Here is a 26141-nt window from a genome sequence, read left to right as displayed (position 1 = left end):
GGAAAATACTCTGCACTGGCAATTTTCTGCATATCCTAATGAATCAAATTTGTTAAATTCTGGAAGTATTGATATTCAACTGTATCTTTAAATTTGTTTTCCATATTTGTTCAGCTATTTTCAATAAGCAAGGATACTTACAACTGTTAGGTCTTGAAGGCGGGTGCGGACACCAGATAACATATCAGCACGCTCTTCTGCAACAGTTGGACATGAGTACAGTGCTGCATGGAAACCTGTACACACTTTTTTCACCCGGAGTCTCAACTGTTCGCCTTGAAAGAAGGCCACAAACACTGTCTTCTGTACCATGTTGCCCTGTAAGAAAACCATTACACTTCAACAGTTCATGATTAAAATAAGAATGCAAGTTATGTACTCTAAATATTAGAGAAATAAAAGGTGCAATCAAAACAAGCAAAGTGGCACAGTGGTTAGCACACTGGACTCTTATTTGGGAGAATGATGGTTGAAACCAGCATCCAGCCCTCCTGATTTGAGTTTTCCATGATTTCCCTAAATCACTCTAGGCAAATGCTTGGATGGTTCCTTTGAAAGGGCATGGGTGATTGCCTTCCCCATCCTTGAAATAATCCAAGCTTATGGTCCATCTCTGATGACCTTCTATCGTGTGGACATTAAAGCCTAATCTTCCTCTTTTCTTTCAAAAAAAATCAGAAGCTGTAATACATTGTTCTTCCTTGCTCTTAATTATGTAACACTTTTTTTTCAGATGTAACATGATAATCTACAGAAGGTCTCTTGTCTTGTAACTGGAACATCGTCTCTTCTGTAGTATATAATGAAGTAATTTTGGGGGGATTAATTCAGAAAATTAAAATTTTTGTCATCATTGATTATAGTGCCTTTTGGCTCTGTCTGAAACTACTGTACACTGGTATATATATCAATCTTTTTAATTTATTTTGCTTAATATCTAACACCCAACTGGTGAAAATTGTTGGCAATAAGAGTAGAGTGTATAATGGTATAGCCTTCATTTACAAGGGAAAGAAAAAGAATAATTCAACCCCAGGGTCATTACTGAGCAATAATTCTATGTGAACAGAATGAGAATATTCTGCTGTGAAATAAAAGGTACTGAATTGTACACTTGCAGTACAGGTTCATAATTTAAAATTCTGAAAAGCAAAAATTATTACATTGATGTGTAATATTTACACACATGATGTAACACACAAATCATTAAATTTACTGTGGACTGCAGTATTACTTTTTTTGCAACTGTGCAGTACAGCTCAGTTTTATTGTATAGTTAAACAAATTCAAAGGAAATGTGAAACATGTCAGTCAGTTTCATAGATGTTGTTAATAAGCATTGTTTTTAAGTAGTTCATTTGGTGTTCGATAGAAACAACATTTTCCTTGGTAATTAAAAATTAAATCTAACATTTGATGATAATTTTAACATTTATATCAAATACACTTTTGATGCAATAGTATTTTTGATTCACTACAACTATCAATTTCTGTTCAATTCAATTTGAAACAAAACATACTAGTCAGTTAAACTTACTGTCTTTGGCTCTTCTAAGGGTTCTTCTAAGTCAGCCTGTCGCAAGAACACATTTCCATGTGATATTCTCCACAGCATTCTCTCAAATCCTGGAACCTTCGCTTTAGGTACAACTCCAGCAACAAATCTATGAATCAGAAAAAGCAAAACCCCTCAAAACTTTCAGTCAGCTTGAAATGCCATAACATCTATATATAAAATAATATATGAGCACATAATTTTTTTAAAAAAATGAGCAGGTGGTATAAAATTATCCTTCTTTGCTACACCGGTTTGTGGGTTTCACTCATAATTTATCACGTCTTCTTTAACCATCTGCCCCATTAGACAAGTGAAAATATGTTGTGTGAACAATATATTTATGACAAAGATACCACCATAGCAGCTGTGAAAAAAATTGTTGATTTCTATCACAACAACTTTCATGATCCCTTGAGCACCAGTGCACAAAATGCTGTACAGATATTGATGACCATATTGAAAAATACGAACTATTCTTCAGATTTTTGCACTAACAACTAATACTGATGCTTTTAAACTCCACTGAAAGAAGGTAACATCTTTTTACTTGCTTAGCCTGTATTTACTGAGACCTTGTCTTTATACCACTAAATAATTGGGAAACTTTACTTTTTTACTGACTCAAACCAACAGTAATGCAATACATAAGACAAAAAATGTCTGAATTGACTCTGACAGTCAAGTTAATAGTTATTATTGCTAACAAAGAAAAATGACTGTGAAAATGATCTATTTCCTACAGTATAAACCCAAGTCCAGATGTAAAGCACATTCACGCATCTAATGTATGATTGAATTTCAAAAGAGTTTAGATAACAAGCAGTACAGTGCTTTAGTCACTAAGGTTACTTTCTTGCAGCCTGTTTCAGTTTCACACATCTTGCAAGTGCTTATTCAGTGTTGGAGCTACACTATTCATGCACAAGTGAAAGATCAACTGCATTTGGAATAATTGGTGAAGCATGCAAAGTTAGCTGGATGAAATTAAAGGACACTTTTGTGGTGTCACCGCCAGACACCACACTTGCTAGGTGGTAGCTTAAATCGGCCGCGGTCCATTTAGTACATGTCGGACCCGCGTGTCGCCGCTGTGTGATCCCAGACATAGCGCCACCACAAGGCAGGTCTCGAGATACGGACGGGCACTCGCCCCAGTTGTACGGACGAGATTGCTAGCGACAATACGGACGAAGCCTTCCTCTCATTTGCCGAGAGACAGTTAGAATAGCCTTCTGCTAAGTCCATGGCTACGACCTAGCAAGGCGCCATTAGCCTTACCTACTTTGAGAGTTATCGTAAAAATGTCTCACGAAGAACGTTGTAAACAAACCAAGATTAAAAGTTAAGTATAAAGCAGCTACGTACTTTTCTTGCTACCATTCAATACTATCCTGTTCCAGAATTCACGCCAGTCGGTGTGTGTGTACGCGTGCCTTTCTTTCGGCTCCCTTCCCAGTGTGGTGTAGCAGGCTTGTTACACCACAAGAGATTTGGCACCGAAACCCCGGATGGTCGCTTGCCGGCTGAGTTGCTCCACGGTTGTCCTCATCGAACCTTGATGTCTTTGCTGCATCCGCCGCATCAGGTTCCTCTGCAGCGGCAGACTTCTGATTTTGCTCCTGGCGACGTTGTATTCTATCGCAACTATCGAGGTTCACGGCGTTGGCTCGCAGGGCGCATTCTTTGCTGCCTCGGCCGCGCGATGTATTTGGTTTTGGGGGCCTCTGGTGAGGTGCGTCGGCATCTCAATCAGCTGTGCCTCTGTCGTCGCACGGGTTCTGCCGCTCCCCGTCTGCTTTCAGCGACGGTGCCGTCCGGTCGGCGCCCTGGGGACCCATCTACTGGCTCGCCTCAGCCCCAGGTGTTACCGACGATGCCTTCCATTTTTCCCCATGGCGACGCGCCGCCGCAGCCGCCGCCGCCGCCGCCTGTTCTCCCGCCGGCGCCGCCCGCATTAGACGCTTCGCTGCAGCCGCCAAGCGCCTCCCTGGGTCACGCGCCGCCGATCGCTTTCCGTGACCAGCCGTCCTCCGCCATGGAACTCTTGCCCGCTCCGGACCACATGGCGTCTTCGCGCGTCGGGTACCCCGACGCAATGGATGTCGACCCTTCGGCCCCTCCTGTCTCATTACGGGCGCATACACCGCATGTTGACGTGCACCCTGGACTAGGTTTTCAGGCGTTTCCTAGATCCCCTCAGACCGAATGGCCGGGTGCGGGTGGCACAGCCTCGCCTGTTGTTAGGCTCCCCACCTCATCGAATGCGTCAACAGCGGGCGGAAGCCTTATCTCACGACTGTTCGCCGATTTGCGGGGGAGGAATGTGGTGTCACCGCCAGACACCACACTTGCTAGGTGGTAGCTTAAATCGGCCGCGGTCCATTTAGTACATGTCGGACCCGCGTGTCGCCGCTGTGTGATCGCAGACCTAGCGCCACCACAAGGCAGGTCTCGAGATACGGACGGGCACTCGCCCCAGTTGTACGGACGAGATTGCTAGCGACAATACGGACAAAGCCTTCCTCTCATTTGCCGAGAGACAGTTAGAATAGCCTTCTGCTAAGTCCATGGCTACGACCTAGCAAGGCGCCATTAGCCTTACCTACTTTGAGAGTTATCGTAAAAATGTCTCACGAAGAACGTTGTAAACAAACCAAGATTAAAAGTTAAGTATAAAGCAGCTACGTACTTTTCTTGCTACCATTCAATACTATCCTGTTCCAGAATTCACGCCAGTCGGTGTGTGTGTACGCGTGCCTTTCTTTCGGCTCCCTTCCCAGTGTGGCGTAGCAGGCTTGTTACGCCACAACAACTATGATGTCAAGAAAATTCACTAACAAGCAAATAAACTTTTTTATAAAGAGACTAAGTGGAAAAACTTGGTATGAAGTGTATACTTGTGGAAATACTAACAAAAAGTTTGAAAAATTCATGGAAACCTTCATGTCATACTTTGAAGCTGCATTTCCTTTAAAAAAACAAAAATGTAAACCTAACTTCAAAAAGAAAAAACGGATAACAACAGGTATTAAAATCTCTTGTGCAGAGAAAAGATGATTACACAATATAGCAAAGACACAGAACATGTCTCATGAATTTCATTTGTACTTGAAGAATCCTCAAAAATATTGTAAGGAAAGCCAAAACAATGGCAAATGACAAATACATTGAAAATTCAAAAAACAAATCTAAAGCTATATGGGAAGTTATAAGAAATCAAACAAGTGAAGCTAAACAATATAAAAATATGAACTTATGTTTTGAAGGACAAAAGATTTCTTGCCCAACAGAAATTGCAGGGACCTTCAACAAATATTTTGCAAACATAAGTGAACAGTGGGTGAGTGGACTGGAAGAACACAACAAAATATCACCTCCATCATCCAATAGTGTGAGAAATGTGTCTACATCTTTGTTCCTTTCACCCACAAATACTGAAGAAATTTTATCAGTTATAAAATCCTTGAAAACAGGCTACTCATGTGGAATTGATGGAATACCAGATGCAATTGAGGGAATATAGAATAGTTGTAGGTAAACAACTAGAATTCTCTCAGATACAGATTTATTCACACTTAGCTTCTACACAGATACAAGTCCGGAGGCTACCTCCCGTTAGCGTCCAACATCCTGCCCCAAAGCCCTCTCCTCAAAGATAGCACACTTACGCACAGAACAAATATCGATATTTGATATTTATGGCGCTCTAAGCCACATTGCGCCCCCCCCCCCCCCCCCGCTGCCCCCCCCCTCCCCCCGCGCACAGTGAATGGGGGGGGTGAGAAGTTAGGAAGGTAACACACAGTTCTTCTGCGTCAGGCGGAAGCGGTCGACTGGTAGGAGACCGGGGGGTGAAACCCGGTACGTCGACGGTGAAGTCAGCAAACGACGCTGGTGGCTGAAGACGACGTCCCGTCCTGGAGTGGAGGTATAGCACTTCGTCAGCCGGCAGGCGGACAATCACCTTGCCAGAAGGCCTAACAAAGGCACGCAAATTGCCACACGCAGCACTTCTGCTCAATTTAAAGTGGCGAACCACACGAGATTCTGCACTTCCTCCGTCAATATTGTCACACGCGAGTACCACACACACAGTATCGCCATCTACGACAACAGATAATTTATGTATGTCATCAGGGTGCACATGTGTTGTGAATTCTTGGATGGCACCTGTACGAGCAATGGTAGGGAGGCAGGGAGATGTGGGAAAGCCATGGCAGGGGGAAGCATCTGCCAAGAGGGGGGTGGCAGGTGCACTGGACTGCGCAGGAGACAACCTCGGGCGATCAGCTGACAGATGAGGGAGCGTGACCGAAGGCAACGAGGAGCCAGCGTGGATTGAACGGCGTGACAAAGAGCTGTCACACGAAGATGGCAACAGAATGGTAGAATCCAAGTGGTTGGCAGTTCGACTGCGAGGGCTGTGAGGAGTGAAGCCCCGAAAAGATTGGCCACTCGAATTAGATGAACGTGGAGAAGGAGCAGTGCTCGGCAGAGAAGCACGCTGTGGAGAATCAATACCCGAATGCATGGTGTGGGAAGATGGATGGCCGCTCAAAGCAGGAGTGGGAGAAATAGGGGCAGAATTAGGGAGGTTCACCTGAGGCTCTATGAAAGCTGGTTTCACTCGGTTGAGTGAGACCGTGATTACAGTCTTTTATGAGGAGATCCATGTTAGTCTCCGAGCGTTTGACGACCTTGTAAGGACCTGTGTAGGGCAACTAAAGCGGGGCTTTGACTGAGTCGTCTCTGAGAAACACGTACTCACAAGAGTCTAGCGTGCGCAGTACGTACACGCGCGGAGGTGTATGAGCAGCCAGAGGTGGCGGCTGAATTTTGCTGCAGTGCAAGTGCACCCGCTTGAGAAGTGAAGGGAGTTCAGAGAGCCATGGAAGTGGGGTCAGAGTGACTAATTCTCCAGGTAAAACCAGAGGTTGGCCATACACAAACTCGGCTACGGAACCCTTGAGGTCTTCCTTGAAAGTCTCACGAAGGCCAAGAAGCACAAAGGGCAGTGCCTCTGTCCATAGTGAATCATGGCAATGCAGGGCAGACTTTAAGGTGCGATGCCATCGCTTGAAAAGCCCATTGCTTTGGGGGTGGTATGCAGAAGTATGAATTTTGACGATACCACACATTCTACATAAGTCAGAGAAAACTGAAGACTCGAATTGTCGCCCCTGGTCAGTGGTGAGGTAAACAGGTGAGCCAAATCTAGAGATCCACGAATCTAAGAATGCTCGACTTACTGTCTCAGAGGTAATGTTCGGAATAGGCACAGCCTCAGTCCACCGAGTCATCCTGTCAATAGCTGTAAACAAGTAACGGAAACCCTTGGAGGGGGGCAAAGGGCCTACGAGGTCGACATGGACATGGTGAAACCGGCCTGGTGGTTGGGCAAAACAGCCAAGGGGTGGAGAAGTGTGCCTGGAAACTTTGTTCTGTTGACACACCATGCATGCCCTTGCCAAAGACTGACAGTCACGGCGCATGTCTCTCGAGACAAACCGTTCAGCTACCAGACGGGTGAAAGCTTTGACACCTGGGTGTGCTAATGTGTGTAGTTTGTCAAAGACCTGGTGTTGAAGGGGCTTAGGAATGAATGGCCGCAACGTACCAGTCGATTCATCACACCACACTAAGTCAGATATGCCAGGGAAAGTAGAGTGTACCGGTTGGAGAGAGGAGCTGTGGTCTGAAATTAACTGCATGCTATCGGGGTCTGCCGATTGCAACCGAGGTAGGTCCGTTAAGTCAATTAAGGTTGTGACAGCACCAACACACGAGAGAAAATCAGTGACCACATTGTCCGCTCCTCAGATGTAGCGAATGTCATTTGTAAATTGCAAGATGTAATCGATGTGACGAAAGCGTCTTGGGGGCGGATCAGCCGCAGGATTTTTTATGGCAGGAACCAACGGCTTGTGATCAGTGAGCACATAGAAATCTCGTCCCTCAACATCAGTTCTGAAGTGTCTTATGGCCTCGTAAACTGCAAGTAATTCTCTGTCGAATGCTGAGTATTTCTTCTGCGCGTTGTTTAGCTTTTTTGAGAAAAACTGCAGGGGGTTGTAACATCGTTGTATGTCTGACACAGTACTGCGCCGATAGCATTGTCACTAGCGTCAGTAGTGATAAACATTGTGGCGTCCGCCCGTGGGTGAGCAATAGTGACAGCGGAGGCCAACAGCTGTTTGAGTTCATTAAATGCCTTGTCCATGTCTGGTGTCCATGGTACCTGGCGGGTGCCAGAAGTTTGTGGGCCAGTGAGAGCATCTGTGAGAGGAGCCTGCACCGCAGAAGCGGCTGGCAAATGTTTCCGGTAATAATTAACTGTTCCGATGAACCTGTGTAATTCCCTATAGGTCTGAGGGCGTACCATCTCGAGGAACAGGCTTGATCTTGTCCTGTGGTGGTGTCAGATCGTCCGATGACACAACATAACTTAGGAATGTGACGGATGACTGGTGCAATTGAGTCTTTTTATTGTTCAGTTCAATACCAGTGGCTGCTAAAATATCTGTCACGACTTGAACACGCTCCTCATTCTGTATCAAAGTAGAAGCAAAAACCAATATGTCGTCCATGTATACGAAACAAAAGTCTAGATGGGATAAAGTTTGATTGATGAAACGCTGCCACGTTTGGGGGGCGATTTTCAACCCAAACGGCATAAATTTGTATTGGAACAGCCCGAAGGGAGTGATTATGGCAGTCTTTTCAATATCCTCCGGAGCCATAGGAATCTGATGAAATGCGTGCTTACAGTCCAAAACAGAGAAGTACTTTGCACCTGCGAGCGCATGATTGAAGTCTACAATGTGTGGGACCGGATATTTATCAATGATGGTGCGGGCATTTAAACGCCTATAGTCTCCGACCATACGCCAAGTACCGTCTTTCTTTTGGTCAAACAGGATAGGACTAGCCCAGCAACCGGAAGAAGGTTCAATTATTCCCTTTTGTAACAGATCGTCCAATTGTTCTTTTGCAATTTTCATAAATTCCGGCTTGAGGCGGCGTGGCCATTGTGATATGGGCAGCTCATCGGTTAGACGTAACCGATGAACTGTGCCATTAGTGACTACTGCAATACGTGGCACGGTTCGACAGTAAGATGTCCGTGACGTGGAGCAGGCAGTGGCGGACGGGCCAAGCTGTGGCGTTGAGGGCACGGAAGTACAGGTGTGCCACCCGCTCGTAGGCTGCGTAAAGGCCACACACGTGTTAACATGGGCGAGGTTGGTACACTGGTTCTTGGTAGCGGGCCGTGCTGCTACGAGTGCTGTAGGCACGAGTGGGCGTGGCCGAACAGCAGATGGCCGTAGTTCATTGCCATGAGCTTGGCAAGTTAATTGTCCATTCGGAACGCAAGGAGCATGAGCACTCGGGCATACCCTATCATTACAGAAGGGGGTGCTGACACAGTTTACAGAGTTCACAACATTGTTGTTAACGTGCGCGGGCATGGGAACACCAGATTGGCAGGGACTGACCTTGTCTGTACCCGACGAGTCGTCTGCTTGTAGTGCCACGAGGCGTTGTTGTGCGGAGGCCAACTCGTGGTGTATGTCGCGGAGATGCAGCAGCATTTCCGTACGTTCCATCCACAACTTTGAAGACTTGGCGCACTCCACTAGCCACTTGTTTGTCCAAGATTGCAGCTCCAAGGATAGGTTTACACACTTCTTAGCAAAGCACACATGTCTGGTGTTAGCCGAACTGTCACTCGGCGAAGCGAAAGGAATATGTTTGTTATTAGCAGCATCAGACAAGGGCGTGGCGTCAGAAAGTGTCTTAGTGCGGTCACGTCCAGAATGCAGTGCACGGAGCTCACGTTGCCTGGCAGAGTATGCTCTGTCGGCGGCGCGTAAACGTTCATTTACTGGCCTATCTTCATATGCAGAAATTGCAGTCTGGACAGGCAAAGGCAGCTTTTCAGTCCAGATTTCTGCGAGCGTGTCATCAGGCATAACTTGCTCATCGACGAGAAGATGGATGCACCGCCACAGCTGGGACAGAGACCTGTCGCCGAGACACTCTTCGTAGATAAGCTGTCGCACATTTTCTCTCCTGGTTTTAGAGATGCGCTCCAGTATCATCTGTTTCACCACAGCATACTTCCCTGCTAGGGGGGGTGCTTTGACCAGATCGTAAATTAAATCAACGTGGTCGTGAAGATGGTTCATGAGGCAGGCAAAGCGTGCGTCGTCATCCAAAGCACAGACATTGAATGTTTGCTCAACCAGGTTAAACCAGAACTCCGGGTGAGCGGGTTTGAAGTCTGGTAATTTCGGCAGATTCAGCACTGCGGAGGTGCGCCCATTACTTCAGATGGAAGTAGAGCATGCAGAAGATTGTGAGTCCGAATTATTGGTGTCCCGTAATGCGGGAATCGCGAAATTCACTTGACGCCGGGGGGGGTGGCTGAGAAGCGCTGGACGCTCGAACGGTGTGAGGATCATAGTCAAAATGTGCATTCTCATTGAAGTGGTAGCTCTGAGAGAAGCCACAAGTGCTTAAGTATGCCGGTGAATGTCCGTTATGCACACAGTATTCACTCGACCGTGAGTGGTGGGGCTGGTTGTAGATGTCGGAGTAATTACTGTCCAGCATAGAATTGTTGACTTGATTAGAAGCAACACAAGGATCCCACACACGTCCACTAGGATGCACACTCAGTGTGATATTTGCTGTTTGGCGAGCATTGAATACCTGTTGACTAGCCAGCGCGGAAGGATACACACGTGGCGGGAACTGATTCAAGTTTGAATTTACTACTGGATTTTCCAAAGTAGCAAAACCTCGCTCGACGCCACGAACTGCATTGAATTGTGTGTTCAACACAGGAGTAGGAATGTTCCGACCAACACTCTGTGGAGAACACGTGGGAAGGTCCAGGCTAACAAAGCCAGAGTCCACGACCATTGGTGGTTGGAAGAAACTGGCGGCACTCGATGAATTCCACTGCATGTTCTGTCTGAAGGATTCCGAAGATTCTTGCGGCATGTCCACTATGACGGCAGGAGTGCTGGAGAGATGTTGCTGGAATCCGGGCAGCAGTGAATGCTGAAAGGCCATTGTCTGGAGCTGACAAAGGCCCTCACGATCGCGGAGAAACCCAACGCGGTAGGTGCGTAAATAACCTTCGGGCGGTAACTCGGACGTGTATTACACAAAAACGGGGTCACCAGTGAGGGAATATAGAATAGTTGTAGGTAAACAACTAGAATTCTCTCAGATACAGATTTATTCACACTTAGCTTCTACACAGATACAAGTCTGGAGGCTAACTCCCGTTAGCGTCCAACATCCTGCCCCAAATTCCTCTCCTCAAAGATAGCACACTTACGCACAGAACAAATATTGATATTTATGGCGCTCTACGCCACACAATTATTAAAAAATGCTGTCTTGCCTTAGCTGAACCCTTGACGCACTTGTGCAACAGCTCACTGGCATCAGGAACCTTCCCTTCATGCTTAAAAACAGCAAAACTGAAACCACTGTTCAAAAAAGGAAATCCACAATGTGTTTCAAATTATAGACCAGTAGCCCTACTGCCTGTATTTTCAAAAATTTTAGAAAAAATCTTTTATAAGAGATTGTCTGATTTCCTAAATAAAAATAAAATTCTCTCTCCTTCACAGCATGGCTTCAGGAAAGGCTATTCAACTGAAAGTGCAATATTTGAATTTCTTAATGAAATCTATACTAAACTGGATCCAAGTGAGTTTGTGACAGGCGTATGTCTTGATTTATCTAAAGCTTTTGATGTCACTGACCATAATGCCCTACTGCAGAAGCTTGACCAATTAGGAATTAGAGGTATATCCAATGAGTGGCTCAAGACATACCTGTGTGGTCACAAACAGGTGGTTGAAGTACAATATACTGACCATAACAAAATCAGCTACTACTATTCAGGATATGAAAATGTGAAATATGGTGTACCTCAAGGATCAGTATTAGGACCCATTCTGTTTCTCCTTTATGTCAATGATCTTATGTACAACAAGTATTGCCAAACTATCCTCCAATTTGCAGACTATACAAGCTTCCTTATTAGTGGTAAAACAGAAGAAAAACTAAAAGACTCCGCTATCCAAACAATGAACAGTGTAGAACAGTGGTTCAGCTATAACAAGCTAATTATAAACAAAGAAAAGACAGTAGCACTGAACTTCTATAATGTAACAGGAAGACACCACCCAAACATAGAAATAGAACTTAGGGACAGAGTTCTTGAAAGTGTTGACAGCACAAAATTTCTGGGACTCTGGCTCCAGAACAACACAAAATGGGAGGTACACATTGAGTATTTGCAAAGAAAACTAAGCAAAACCTGTTACATGATACGGATCTTAAAAACTTGTTGCAGCAAAGCCAGCCTGTTAAATGTTTACTACTCCTATGTGCATTCTGTAATTAAATATGGCATAATCTTCTGGGGCAATGCAACAACAAATATTAAATTTTTCAGGATGCAAAAGAGAATATTAAGAATTATTGAAGGGGTAAACAATACGAAATCATGCAGACCCATATTCAAAAAACTGTCAGTTCTTCCTCTTCCTTGCATTTTTATCTACGAAACATCATTTTTCATCAAACAATATATTGATAGACACCCAGATATCTTATTAAAAAATGAAGATATAAATGCACACAATGCAAGGCAAAAATCTGACCTTCATATGAAGCAGGTGAGAACATCATTGTGTCAAAAAGGCACACTACATACTGGAATAAAGATTTTCAATAATCTACATAACCACATTAAATCAGCAGGTAAACTCTGTAGTTTTAAGGCTGAAGTAAAGGCATATTTAATTGATCATTACTTTTACAGTCTGACAGAATACATAAAAGCCAAACAACAAAAATAAGATATGAATATTCTTCTTTGTATGTTGCCTGTAATGTTTGTTGTATGTTTGAATATTTGCTAAATTACTTCAATATCTAATCCTTAGGATTGCAATACAAACTGTATTTTATCTTGTAAATACCTAACCATGTCCAATATCCTTGTATATATTCTATACATGTAGGATTCGAAGGACTAAATAAAATAAAACTGTATGAAGAAAAACTGACTGAAGTACCTCAGAGAATTGAACAGTATGCAATAGTTCGTCATTACATCAGCTCTCTCAGCAGTAAACATGCCAGAATACAAAATACAGAACACTGAGATTCTTACGCTTATAAACGTATTCTCATCTAGTGCTGTTGGTGTTATTTGATTGGCTATCACTTTATCAGGCTAGGTATTCACATTTATGAAAAAGATTGTGACTCCAGAATTTGCAGAGATTCAATTCTATACGAAAAACTCACTGGAAAAATCTTACGATGTGCCAAAACATAGATCTTTAACAGAAAACCACAACGTAGCACTTCCTTATATGATTGTAGGTGATGAAGCATTTGGGCTGATTGAAAATTTAATGAGACCCTACATAGAAAGCAGCTGACATATGAAAGAAGGTATTTATCTATTGCCTAACTGGAACATATAGCTATGTTGGGTGTACTTTTGGTAGGGTATGTAATAAGTGGACAATACTATTATTGACCATGAGATGTCAGTGGGGATTGCACCAAACACATTGTAAAAGCGATTACTGGTACCGTACTTCGCAACTATGTTGGAATGAAAGATAGTTTTAATCACAAAGATGTCTTAGGAGGCAGTTTCACAAGTATAGATGCTACCCACACTGGATGACCCATTTCATCAGTGGATAATGTTTCGGCTAAATTCACCAAATGTTTTGTTAATGAAAGTAGACTTGAAAATGTAGACCATATGACATGAACAAAAATATACTTACTATCGATAAAGCTTTTCTTACTTATACTTTTTTTTTTGAGTCATTTTCCTCACAGAAGATCAACACCACTTCTTCTCAAGCTCACCATCTCAAAATTTTATTTTTATGCAGTTCTGATGATATGTTCCAAAATGCTGGCCTTTTTGCTACTTCATCAATTAGTAACTCAATGTCAACAGTCAGGTTCATTCCTTTTCACAATGTCCGAGTCATTTTCCTCACAGAAGATCAACACCACTTCTTCTCAAGCTCACCATCTCAAAATTTTATTTTTATGCAGTTCTGATGATATGTTCCAAAATGATGGCCTTTTTGCTACTTCATCAATTAGTAACTCAATGTCAACAGTCAGGTTCATTCCTTTTGACAATGTCCAACACAGAAAAGTAACAGAAACACAAAGAAAATTCATCTAGCCATGACAGAAACATGTAATCAACTGAACAGTACACAGGTGCCACTTATCTTCTAACCATGAAACAACAAACATTAGTCTGCTTCTAGAACACACTGTAACATGTTTATGTAAATATCTTTTAATTGTGCCTGTCTGCAACTTAGCATGTTGTCTTTACGGTAAGTACCAATCTGTCTTTTACTACATTATTGATATTCCTACATGGAGTTTCAATCGTCTGCTTCTACAGACTTTTTCCACAGATGTTGCATTAACATGCACGCATATCATCAGTTCCAAATTCAATGCTAGCTGTCTAAATGAACATTTCAAATGTGTGTGTCGCATTTCTGTCATGTCAGCGTAGTCTAAAACAAGTGAATGCTGTTAATGAAGCATTCTATTTATTCATTCACAGAGTTCTGTAGATCCTGTTAAGAAGGAGAATGATAAGGGCTGTGGAATGAATGAAGAAGTACATTAACGAATGACAAGGAAGTCACATAAACTTAATCTGTAAACTGTACTAACAATGAACTGTCACTGCACTTGTTAATGCTGTTCATGCTTAAGCCAGATAAATTTAAACAAGCAAATTAAAAGAAGATTATCACTCTGGAAAAAAGTTACTTCCTGCTCAGTTGTGCTAGACAGTTTCTGTTTATCTGCTATTGGTAGCTAAATATTTCTCATCTTCCACTAGACAGTGGACTACATCAAAAATTATTAAAAGTGTATGGATGACTGCTTTGTGTGCAATTGTGGTGTAATGTATAAGCTATGAACAAAGTCCATTTTGTTACATACATGTTTTGAAGAGCAATGATGGTAGTGTTCAGTGTGAAGTATAAAGTATAACATTACTGTTAGGTAGTCTGTCAACAGAGAGACAATAAGAAGTAAATTATGTATTTTGTAGCAGTGCAATGAAGGTGTCTATTCATGTTCCAACCTAACAAAGGTATCCAACAAAAAAGGCAGAAATGTGTGACAGATGCTGCAAAATTTATTTCCATTTGCATAATTAATCCTTCATGTCATAACCCAACCACAACCCCCAGCTGTTTTAATATTCAACATTCACAAACTTTCAGTCTTGGCATAAAACACATAGTATGTTTTCTTACTTCTCATTAGCTGTCTATAACCATACTGGCAGTTCCTGCAGGAAATTAGTTGAGTTGTCAACTTCAAGCAATAGTGGAGAAGTGTCCTGGTCTGAATTGGACCTATTGTTATCCCTGACCTAGTAGTACTATAACATGTGTGTTGCTATTGATTGTTGTGTAAATTAAGAGAAAGGAGGCAGTGAAACTTGATAGTTTAATGCTTCCACTCCTCTCCATACAAGACAGATTATCAACATCCTTGACAACAATAGTTAACTACTAGTGCAGTTTACAATACTGATTTCACTTTGTTAATATAACTTGATTTGTTCCACACTACTCAGTCTTATCCATCAAGGGACACAGGGAAAACAATGAATTAATTAATTAATTAATGGTAAATGGATATGATACTGTAGAGAGATAGGAACTTGAACAAGGGCATTGGCATCCACTTTGATAATCAGAATCAGTGTTCCATCACATCAAACTACCCATCTACCTCTCCCTTGCTCCTCCCTCACTGCTTGCCAAATATCGATGAAAAAATATCTTTCAAATCCTATGTGTGCAGATCCAGGGAAGCAACACAACACAATTATCATTAGATTAAATACTAATATTTATTGTTAAGTCCATTGTAAATTTTAATTCAATTTCAGCTGATATAAAGTTTAGGAAAATCTTTAAACTGTATTAGAAGTTTACCCCAGGCTACCCTTATCAGGGTTCCCACTGTCAGGCTCATCCTGCATGAGTGCCCTAGTCTGCAGGTCAGAGGCATTTGCAACTTCCAGATTCTTAAAAAATCCCTCTGCCTTATCCAGCACATTCTTCAGTTCTGTCAATTCCAGGAAGTTCTGCTTCAGATTCACTGCATTCTGACTCAGTTCCCGTAATTCATTCTCCGTCTGCTCAAATTTTGCCTGAAAGGAACAGAAGACAAAACTGTAGAGAAACTTCTTCAACACATTTCTTACAATCACCTGGGCTTCAAAACAAAAAAGAAACAACACTGCTCACACTACTAATATGCTACTTGTCATGTTCATTATTGCATGACTGTTTCTTGACCTTGATCAGTGACCTGTGCTGTGACAAGATTCAGGAAAATCATTTAGCTCAGTGGCAGTGGTCAAGAAGTTTACTACAGATGTATCATTTCCACTTTGCCAGGAAATGTACGAGGTTTGACACAAAACAAATGAATGATGCTGCAAATATTCATAGCCCTACTTGCCAAATATCTTCAGTTAATAGTGGTCACCTTCAAAGCAGCACCCATTTGAATCCACACACTTCTGCATTTGTTACTTACACTGCACAAAACAACCTGCATGTGATTTTGCTTGAAGGTGCCTTTGAGGTGCACAGTTCTTGCCTTACTGTGCATCACAAAAAGTACATATAGAGTTAACTGCTTGCCCACTACCACTGAGGTGGTCAATTTTTAAAAAAATTATCTCATTTGAAGGACAGAGTTCAAGATTTACGTAAAAGTCATGCACTAATACAGGATGAGGAATATTGCATTAGTCATTCAAGGAGTGTCATTTCTTTTCTATCATTATATGTACACTTACAAATATTGGAGAATCATTCATCAATGGTTTTGTAAGCTATCTCTCTTGTGGATGAGTAAAATCTCCTTAAGATTCTTCTTGAGTATCATTCTGAGATCTGCCTTTCCTCTAACTAATTTTATGTAACCATTCCACTTTATGTTGCTCAGCAAACATACTCCTAGATGTGCCACATTTGTGACTGAAGCCACCCCACGCACTTTGGTTCCAGATAACAGGACAGCATTCACTTCCCATGACTTCAAATAATTTTGTGCTCATAACAAGCTTCAATACTTTTGTATCATGCCCTTTCACCCGTCCTCCAACGTCCATGTGGAATGTTTTGTTTGGAGCTTCAAGATCCAACAGCAAAGGAAAGGTTGTCTAACAATGCACCTAATGCCCTCTGCGGCTTTCTAACAATTTATAGGGTCACTCCCAAATGAAGGCCACAGCCCAGCGGAGTGGCTTTATAGCTGCCTTCACTGCACACACTTAGACGCACCACACCCACATGTCGCCACTGCAGCATCTTCTTTCTGAGTGGACTCCCTGCTGTGCACCAACAAGTCCAGATGCCATTCAACCTGGATCAGCAGGATGATCTCCACCCAGGTCCATGATGTATACCATGGCCTAGACCTGTATATACGCCAAATCAGGGCCAGTCTGAGCCAGTTTTAATTTTACCATACATGGATACAGTGTGAGTGTGTTTGCCATTTGGACTTGGTTTACAAGTGTTTACTCTATGGGTCTGTTACTAAATGGCTGGAGTCACGACACTGCATGAACTAGGCTTTGGTTGGATTGCACTGCCCTGGGGACCATTCTGTAATACATGTTAAGTTCTCAAACAAACTGGAGTATCTCACTGTTAGTTTTGAGTGTAGATTGCCTTTACAAAAGCTGCAGTGACTCAAGACCTGTAATGCATGCAAAATTGTAATTTGAATAGTATGTGATGAGGCAAGAGTGGGGATTTTCATCCACAGAGCAGCTACAATTACTAATGCAAACAACACAAGGCTATCAAAAGCTAACAGCAAATACTGTTATAATCAGCTCAAGCATTAGCAAATGCAAGAGGTATGTCTTCCAGGTCATACTTGTTTATGGCCTTTCCACCTTTAACAAAAAGAGTTAACAGTGTGAGACCTGAGTTTCTTACAGCGTATACAATGTTCAAATAACTTATGGGATTGCAGCTGGTTGATGCTGTCGAGAACCGCCAATATTTCTATAGGAGCACACCCTTCCATTTTCAAGGCAAAACTATAGCGAGTAAGTGCTGTGCAAGGGAATTTAAAATTTCAGTTTGCAAAGGAACTCCAGAAATACAACACACACACACACGTATTATATATATATATATATATATATATATATATATATATATATATATATATATATATATATATATATATATAAAAACAAAAATGTGTGACTTGCCAAACAAAAGCGCTGGCACGTTGATAGATATATTTTTCCCATGTGGAATGTTTCCCTCTATATATATATATATATATATATATATAAAATGATGTGACTTACCAAATGAAAGTGCTGGCAGGTCGACAGACACACAAACAAACACAAACATACACACAAAATTCAAGCTTTCGCAACAAACTGTTGCCTCATCAGGAAAGAGGAAAGGAGAGGGAAAGACGAAAGGATGTGGGTTTTAAGGGAGAGGGTAAGGAGTCATTCCAATCCCGGGAGCGGAAAGACTTACCTTAGGGGGAAAAAAGGACAGGTATACACTCGCGCACACACACACATATCCATCCACACATATACAGACACAAGCAGACATATTTTAGATATATTTTTCCTACGTGGAATGTTTCCCTCTATTATAACTATATATATATATATATATATATATATATATATATATATATATATATATATATATATATATATGTTAGTGTTTCTATCAACATACCAGCGGTTTTGTTTGGTAAGTTACATCATCTTTGTTTTTATATATATGTATACACACAAACCAAAGAGGACTTACATCAGAAGTCAGTTATAGTGAAATTAATAATCAATGGATGAGGTAGCATTAACTCTGTCCCTCTGTTTTTTGACAAGGGAGAGAGCAGGATGCCATACAGAATTTAAACAAAAACCATCATCTCTATATGACTATTTGCTAATTTAATTTCAACTGCTTCCTTCATAACACTATCTCAATAGCTGGAAGAGTATGCAAAAATCTCCTTGTTATATTCCACTGGGTGACTGGTGTCAACACAATATTCTGCAATGGCGGGTTTGCTTAGCTGTTGTAAGCATGTGTGATGCTTGTGCACAGTACATGTGTCCTCCTCTGTCCTTGTAGCCTAGAGCATAAGAATTTTGAATACGTATAACTTTTCAAATATAAAGTTGATTGGAAAAAGTAAAATGGTTGTTGAAAAGACAAGACTGAGGACTTTCAAATGAGCTAAATTGATTAGAAACAAACAAGTTTTTGCTCATCAAAAATTTCACTTTCACTTAGTTTGTATATATAGTAAATTACTGGTATTTCCATGTGAACTAACTATAGCATTGTGGCAAGTAAATGGAAATTTATACAATAAATGATAAAGATTTACAAATTCCTGCCTGAATAAGATTTGGATATTTTGTGAAACTATTGTATGTTTAATACTAATGACATGATATCAGAAATGGAAAAATATAATACTGATGTCAGGAGTGATATAAGATCAAGTGTGATTGTTCCACTTTTTTCTGCTACTACTAAAATCCAGAACCTCGCCTTTTTTGGGTAATACTCTTACTGACTAAGTTACCATAGCAATATGTTCATTCTGAAATCAATGCCCAAGGCATTTCTCCACATATCATTCCGTGCTGGAGTGCTTGTCCAGTAAGGTACACAGGAGAGATCTGTGAGTTTTGGAAGGCAGGAGAAAGGTACTGACTGAAGTAAAGATGTGATGGTGGGTAATGAATTGTGCCTAAATAGTTCAGTTGGTAACAGTATTGTCCTTCAAAGGAGAAATTCCAGGTTCGGGTGATGGTACAGCACATATTTCTGATCTGCAAAATAGTTCCAATCATCATTCTGGGAAGTACACAACATGCCAAACAGCACTAGTCTTTTTTTTTTTTTTTTTTAACAAACAATATTTGATTGACACATGTTGTTCCATTTTAACTACACAATAGACACTGTACACTGTGAAACATGAAACATTCATTCCTCTTGACAAATATAAACCACACGGAAGTGGGACTTCTCATGTCTGGAGTCTTTGGGATCTAACAAGGGGATTTCCATAAGTGCTGTAAATCCAAATTTCATGAGGAGTTGGCCAATCTCATTATTTTGTTATGTTTTTATTTTGGTTGAAATAGAGTAGATTGGGGAATTCTATTTTAAATCAACACATTTTAGTTCCTACTCCAAACACCAATATAATGTGTTTACAACAGCAGGGTTTTTCATATTGCTTAATACCAGAATTATAAAGCTATAAAGGATAATAACTGTTGTATAATGGGCATGTCACACAATAACACACAGTTTAAATACTAGTATTATAGTTAGAAATAAGAGAGCTTGGAGCAGTAAACTGGCTGAAGCACTGACTAGCAATATCACATCTAGTGCAGTCAGCATATGATAAGATGCAGGAACAGATACTATGATACTGAAGCAAAGTCATGGAACATCTGTATCTGCTGCAGATATTGTTGTGAGCCAATAAACTGGGTTCTGCATATTTTGTAAGACAAATGACACTGGACGCTGTCTGATGGTATAGCACAACCACTTACCTCCAGATCGACAAGCTCTCTTGGGTTAGGTGCCTTTGGGTTGTCCTCTACATCAGGAATTGGTACTTCATCCTTGATGATCTCAGCCTCAAAAAATCGTAGCTTGCGTTCAAGCTCATCACATAGTCGAACTTCATTAACAAACTTGCGCAACATGGCATTCACATCATGATTTAGCTACAGGCAGGGAAAAAGTAAAAATTCAATGGGTTAGTGCATTCTGAATGATTGATGTAAATGAGCATAATAATACATGTTTACAGATATTCTCAAATATATAAATCTACACTAGCAGAAAACTAAAAACGACTGTTATAAGATGTGAAAGGCAGTGACAGACAACACTAACAACAAGGTGCTGTGAGCAAAGAAGAGAGCATACAGTGGTGTTGTAGTCTCCAACCCAAAGACTGGTATCATATAGCTATCCATGCTACTCCTCCCTTCATGTGCCAGTCTCTTCACTTCTCCATACCTATTGCAACCTACATCCATTTGAACTTGTTTACTATAGTACTGTAGTCTTCCTTTATAATTTGTACCCCCACAGTTCCATTACCAAACCGACCTTCCTTAAGATCTCACTCGGAATGTGTTACTCATATATCAACCAACCCTGTCTTTTACTCAAGTTGTGCATTTTATCTCCCAAATTAAATTCAGGACCTTATCATTAGTCATCTGATCTACACATATGATCTTCAGCATTCTTCTATAACTCAATGCATCAAAAGCTTCTACACTCATCTTGCCTTAACCGTTCATCATCCATACACTGAGGTGACAAAAGTCATGCAATAGCGATAAACACATACACAGATGGCTGTAGTATTGCTCACACAGGGTCTAAAAGAGTAGTGTATTGCCATAGCTGTCATTTGTACTCGGCTGATTCATGTGAAAAAGTTTCTGAAGTGATTGTGGCCTCACAACAAGAATTAACAGACTTTGAACATGGTATGGTAGTTGGGGCTAGATGCATGGGACATTCCAGTTTGGAAATCATTAGGGAATTCCAAGATCCACAGTGTCAAGAGTATGCCAAGAATGCCAAATTTCAGGTATTACCTCATACCATGGACAACGCAGTGGCCGACATCCTTCACTTAACGACCGAAAGCAGCAGCATGTGCATGGCGTTGTGTTGCGAAATCCACTATTGAGGGATGAAATACAGCATTAAATTCAAAGTTGTAAGCAAGACACTGGTTGGGAAGAAGATGGAGGAGCTGGTGCAATCGGGTATTCAAACAGAGGCAGGCTGGCAATGGTCAGTGCACAGGCTAAGTACACATGGAAACAGCCTCTAGTCGGTAAGCGCGTGACCGAGGTCCTGTATAGCAGTTCATGACTGTGACACAAGTGCCTCATGAGTTTCCCATATATGGTAATATACACTCCTCATTGGCAATGTGCGTCAGAGGGAATGTTCTAGAAACTCGATGAGCATTATAAAAAGGGGACCTGCCAGAACCCAAGGAAGAGCACGGTTGGTAGTCATCTGGGACACTACCCCTGTACCGGGCATCGCCAGGCTGAGGATTTAGAACAATTAGAGTCATGTCAGGCTCGAGATAATACTGAGAAGATAGTCTCAGGACTGCAAGATAGAAGGTAGCTCGCAGTTCAAGTTACATGAAGCCATATATACTAACACTGTGCATTGAATAGAAGAGGCTAATGTCAGTAGTGCCAGAAGTGAACTTCCAATGAACTTTATCAGTATGAGTTTGATTAGACCTGAGTTTCCTTGTGTTGTACACCAAGTTCTGTGTCCCTGAATACCCTCTTTATCTTGTAGATTCTTTACAGGGACATTTCCACAAGCTGCCTACGCAAAATTTGCCAATCAATTACATTGATCGAGGAAAGCCCTCATAATTACAATGTGTCCTTCTCACTCCCTCTTGGGACACTATAGTTGTCACTGCTAGCAGACAAGCAACACTGCATGAAATAACCACAGAAATCAGTGTGAGATGTACAAAGAACATATCCATTAGAACAGAGTGGCAAAATTTGGTGTTAATGGGCAATGGCTGCAGGTGACCAACACAAGTGCCTTTGCTAACAGCACTACATCGCCTGCAGCACATTTCGTGGGTTCGTAACCATATCGGTTAGACCCTAGTTGACTGAAAAACTGTGACCAGGTCAGATGAGTACTGATTTCAGTTGGTAAGAGCTGATAGTACGGTTGGAGTGTGGCGCAAACCATAAGAAGCCATAGACCCAAGTTGTCAACAATGCACTGTGCAAGCTGGTGGTGGCTCCATAATGATGTGGGCTGTGTCTATGTCGAATGTAGTGGGTTCTCAGGCCCAACTGAACTGATCATTGACTGTAAATGGTTATGCATGGCTACTTGGAGACCATTTGCAGCCATTCATGGACATCATATTCCCATATAACGATGGAGTTTTTATGGATAGAATGCACTATGTCACCAGGCCACATTTGTTCCTGATTGGTTTGAAGAACATTCTCGACAGCTTGTGCAAATGATTTGGCCATCCAGATTGCCCAAAATGAATCCCACTGAACATTTATGGGACATAATCGAGAGGTCACTGGCAACACTTTGACAATTATGGGCAGCTGTAGAGGCAGCATGGCTCAATATTTCTGCAGAAGGCTTCCAATGACTTGTTTAGTCCATACCACATCAAGACACTGCACTACGTCAGGCAAAATGAGGTCCGACATGATACTAGGAGGTATCGCATGACTTTTGTCACCTCAGTGTATTTCACTTCTGTATAAGACTAAATTCCAGACAAATCTCTTCAGGAATAATTCCTAATATTTAAATTTATATTCAGGTTAACAAATTTATCTTTTTCAGCAATGTTTTTATTGCTGCTGTAAATGTGTATTTTATATCCTTTCTAATTACCACATCATCAATTATTTTGCTACTCCAATAACATAACTTATTTCTTGCTTTTAATGTGACATTTCCTCATCTAATTCCCTGATTTATATGATTAAATTTGACTACATTGTGTTATTTTTCCTTCAGTTTTGTTTACACTGAACTTATGACTTCTTTTCAAGACACTATCCATTTCATTCCAATTCTCGTTTCAAGTCCTTTGCAATATCTGACATAATTACGATGTTATCAGCAAACCTCAAAGTTTTTATCCTTAACTTTGAAATAGAAGTCACTTTCCAGATTTCTACTTGTTTCCTTCACAGTTTGCTTAGAGTACAGACTGAATAACATTGGGCACAGGCTACAACCTTGCCTCACTCTCTTTTCAATTCTTGCTTCCCTTTCATGTCTTTCGACTCTTATAACAACATTCTTGTTTCTGTACAAGTTGTAGGTAACCTTTTTCTCCCCGTATATTACCCCTGGTACTTTCAGAATATCAAAAAGTGGTCTCCAGTCAATATTATCAAAATTTTCTCTACATCTACAAATGCTGTAAACATAGGTTTGTCTTTCTTCAGTCTATCTTCTAAGGTAGCACTGATTCAGGAAACATCATTTTTGTGAAACACAACAAGCTCTTAATTCACATGAAGTAATGAGAGATATCGATAGAGGATCTCAAGTTGATTTCATATTCCAGATTTCTAGAATGCTTTTGAGGCCATTTCTCACAAGTGACCTCTAATTAAATTGCATGCCTATGGAGCATCATCCCAGTTGTGATTTCCTGTCAGAAATGTTGCAATTCGTAGTAACTGATGGAAAATCATCAAGCAAAGCAGAAGTGATACCAGGTGTTCCCCAGGAAAGTGTTATGGGCTCTGTACTATTTCTAGTCCTTATAAACAATTTAGGAGACAATATGAGGAGCCCTCTTAGACTGTTTCCAGATGATGCTATCATTTACCATCTAGTGAAGATTAAAACAAATTATAAAATGATTTAAACAATATTCCTCTACTTTGCAGAAAGGTACAACAGGCGCTAAATAGTGAAAAGTGTGAGGCTATCCACATATGTAAATTTCATTTATAAAGTAAATAACACATAGCTAAAGGCTGTCAATTCAACTAAATACTTACAGATAACAATTACAAATAACTTAAATTGCCACAACCACATAGATTACACTGTGGGAATTTACAAACAGAATGCTTATAACATGCGAGAGTTCCACTAAAAAGGTGTCTACACTACAGTTATCTGTTTTCTGAAATGGAAAGTTGCTACTCATCTTATAGCGGAGATGGTGAGTCACAGATAGGCACAACAAAAAGACTATCACAAATAAAGCTTTCGGCTAGTAAGGCCTTCGTCAACAACAGACACACACATGTGCGCACACACACACACACACACACACATACACACACACACACACACACACACACACACACACACACACACATATGCACAACTGCAGTCTCAGGCAACTGCAGGTGTGTGTGTGTGAGCTTTATTTGTTACAGTCTTCTTGTTATGCCTATCAGCAACTCAGCATCTCTGCTATATGGTGAGTATCAACTTTCCTTTTGATAATATTGCTACATTCCATTCTGGATTTTCCATTGTTTGATTGTTATCTCTGTTCTTCTAGATTACTGCTGAATAGTAAGGGATCCATATCAGATAGGGCTGACAGAAGACATTAAAAAAGTTCAAAGAAGGACAGCTCATTTTGTATTATCACAAAACAAGAGAGAGTGCCACGGATATGATACATGAGTTGGTGTGGCAGTCATTAAAACAAAGGTGTTTCTTGTCACAGTGAAATTCTTTCACAAAATTTCAGTTGCCAATTTTCCCCTTCCAAATGTGAAAATATTTTGTTGACGCCCACCTAATTAGGAAGAAACGATCATTGTAATGAAATAAGAGAAATCTGAGCTCGCACAGAAATATTTTAGTGTTCCTTTTTCCCATGCGCTCTTTGAGAGTGGAATGGTGGAGAAACAGTCTGAAGCTGTTTTGATGAACCATCTACCATGCCCTTAATTGTGAACTGCATGGTAGACACAGAAAGTGGATGTCAGATAAGTTGTAAGGACAATATCACCTCATGTGTTACTTTATTTCTTTAGAATTCAAACTAATCATTTTCAAAGTTGACTGCTATCAGTTTTTCCATTCTTCTATAAATAATTCAGATTCAGTATTTTGCACTATTAGTTATTAAATTTATGGTTCTGTACTATTTTTACCTGTTAGTACCTTAACTGAGGATATTATCCCAAAAAAAGGTCGCACTGGTCAATCAAGATTTAGGACAGGTAAATCCATAACGGATGCAATGGACTCCCTCATAAAATTAGTCCTAGATGTGTTCGAGGCTAGGGACTATGCCCAGGCTACATTTTGTGAGCTGAGCAGAGCCTTTGACTGTGTAGAGCATGACACTGTGCTGAATAAGCTCATTTACTATGGTTTTTATGACAACAGTATAAATATGTTCAGGTCTTTTCTAGAGAACCATCAACAAGTTGTGTGCATTGGTAGCGAGAAATCAAATTTGGTTAATGTTAGGCACGGAGTGCCTCAAGGGTCGGTGCTTGGACCTTTACTGTTTATACTAATGATTAATGACCTGCCCTTATTCATAAATTCTCATACAATAATGTATGCTGATGACACAACTCTTCTACATAAAAGCTCTGATCTAGGTACACTGTAAACACTGACCGAAAATACCCTTGCTCAGTCCTCATTATGGTTCAAAGCTAATGGCTTCTTGCTAAATGAAAACAAAACCCAGACACTTTACTTTAGCCTCAAAGAGATTCCTAACTACCAGGAATTAGAAACTGTTAAATTTTTAGGTGTTACTATTGACAATAAATTGACATGGGAACCACACATTAAAAATATGTTGGCTAGGCTTTCAAGAGTTATTTATCTAATTAGAAATTTAAAAAGACATGTTCCCAATG

At 41.0% G+C, this 26141-nt stretch overlaps 1 protein-coding gene across 1 annotated transcript in view; it reads right to left on the bottom strand.

Moving 5' to 3' along the window:
• The window catches only part of LOC124798327 (V-type proton ATPase 116 kDa subunit a 1-like), a 192861-nt gene that overhangs the window by 127970 nt on the left and 38750 nt on the right, over positions 1-26141 (bottom strand). The window contains exons 2-5 of the mRNA XM_047261677.1: positions 20274-20450; positions 15613-15830; positions 1538-1664; positions 142-318 (exon numbers count right to left, since the gene is read on the bottom strand). Coding sequence (XP_047117633.1) covers positions 142-318; positions 1538-1664; positions 15613-15830; positions 20274-20450 — 699 coding nt within the window. The remainder of the gene's footprint in view (positions 1-141; positions 319-1537; positions 1665-15612; positions 15831-20273; positions 20451-26141) is intronic.

Source organism: Schistocerca piceifrons, chromosome 5, assembly GCF_021461385.2.
Source record: "Schistocerca piceifrons isolate TAMUIC-IGC-003096 chromosome 5, iqSchPice1.1, whole genome shotgun sequence".
NCBI lineage: Eukaryota > Metazoa > Arthropoda > Insecta > Orthoptera > Acrididae > Schistocerca > Schistocerca piceifrons.
This window is presented reverse-complemented; position numbering and strand designations above follow the sequence as displayed.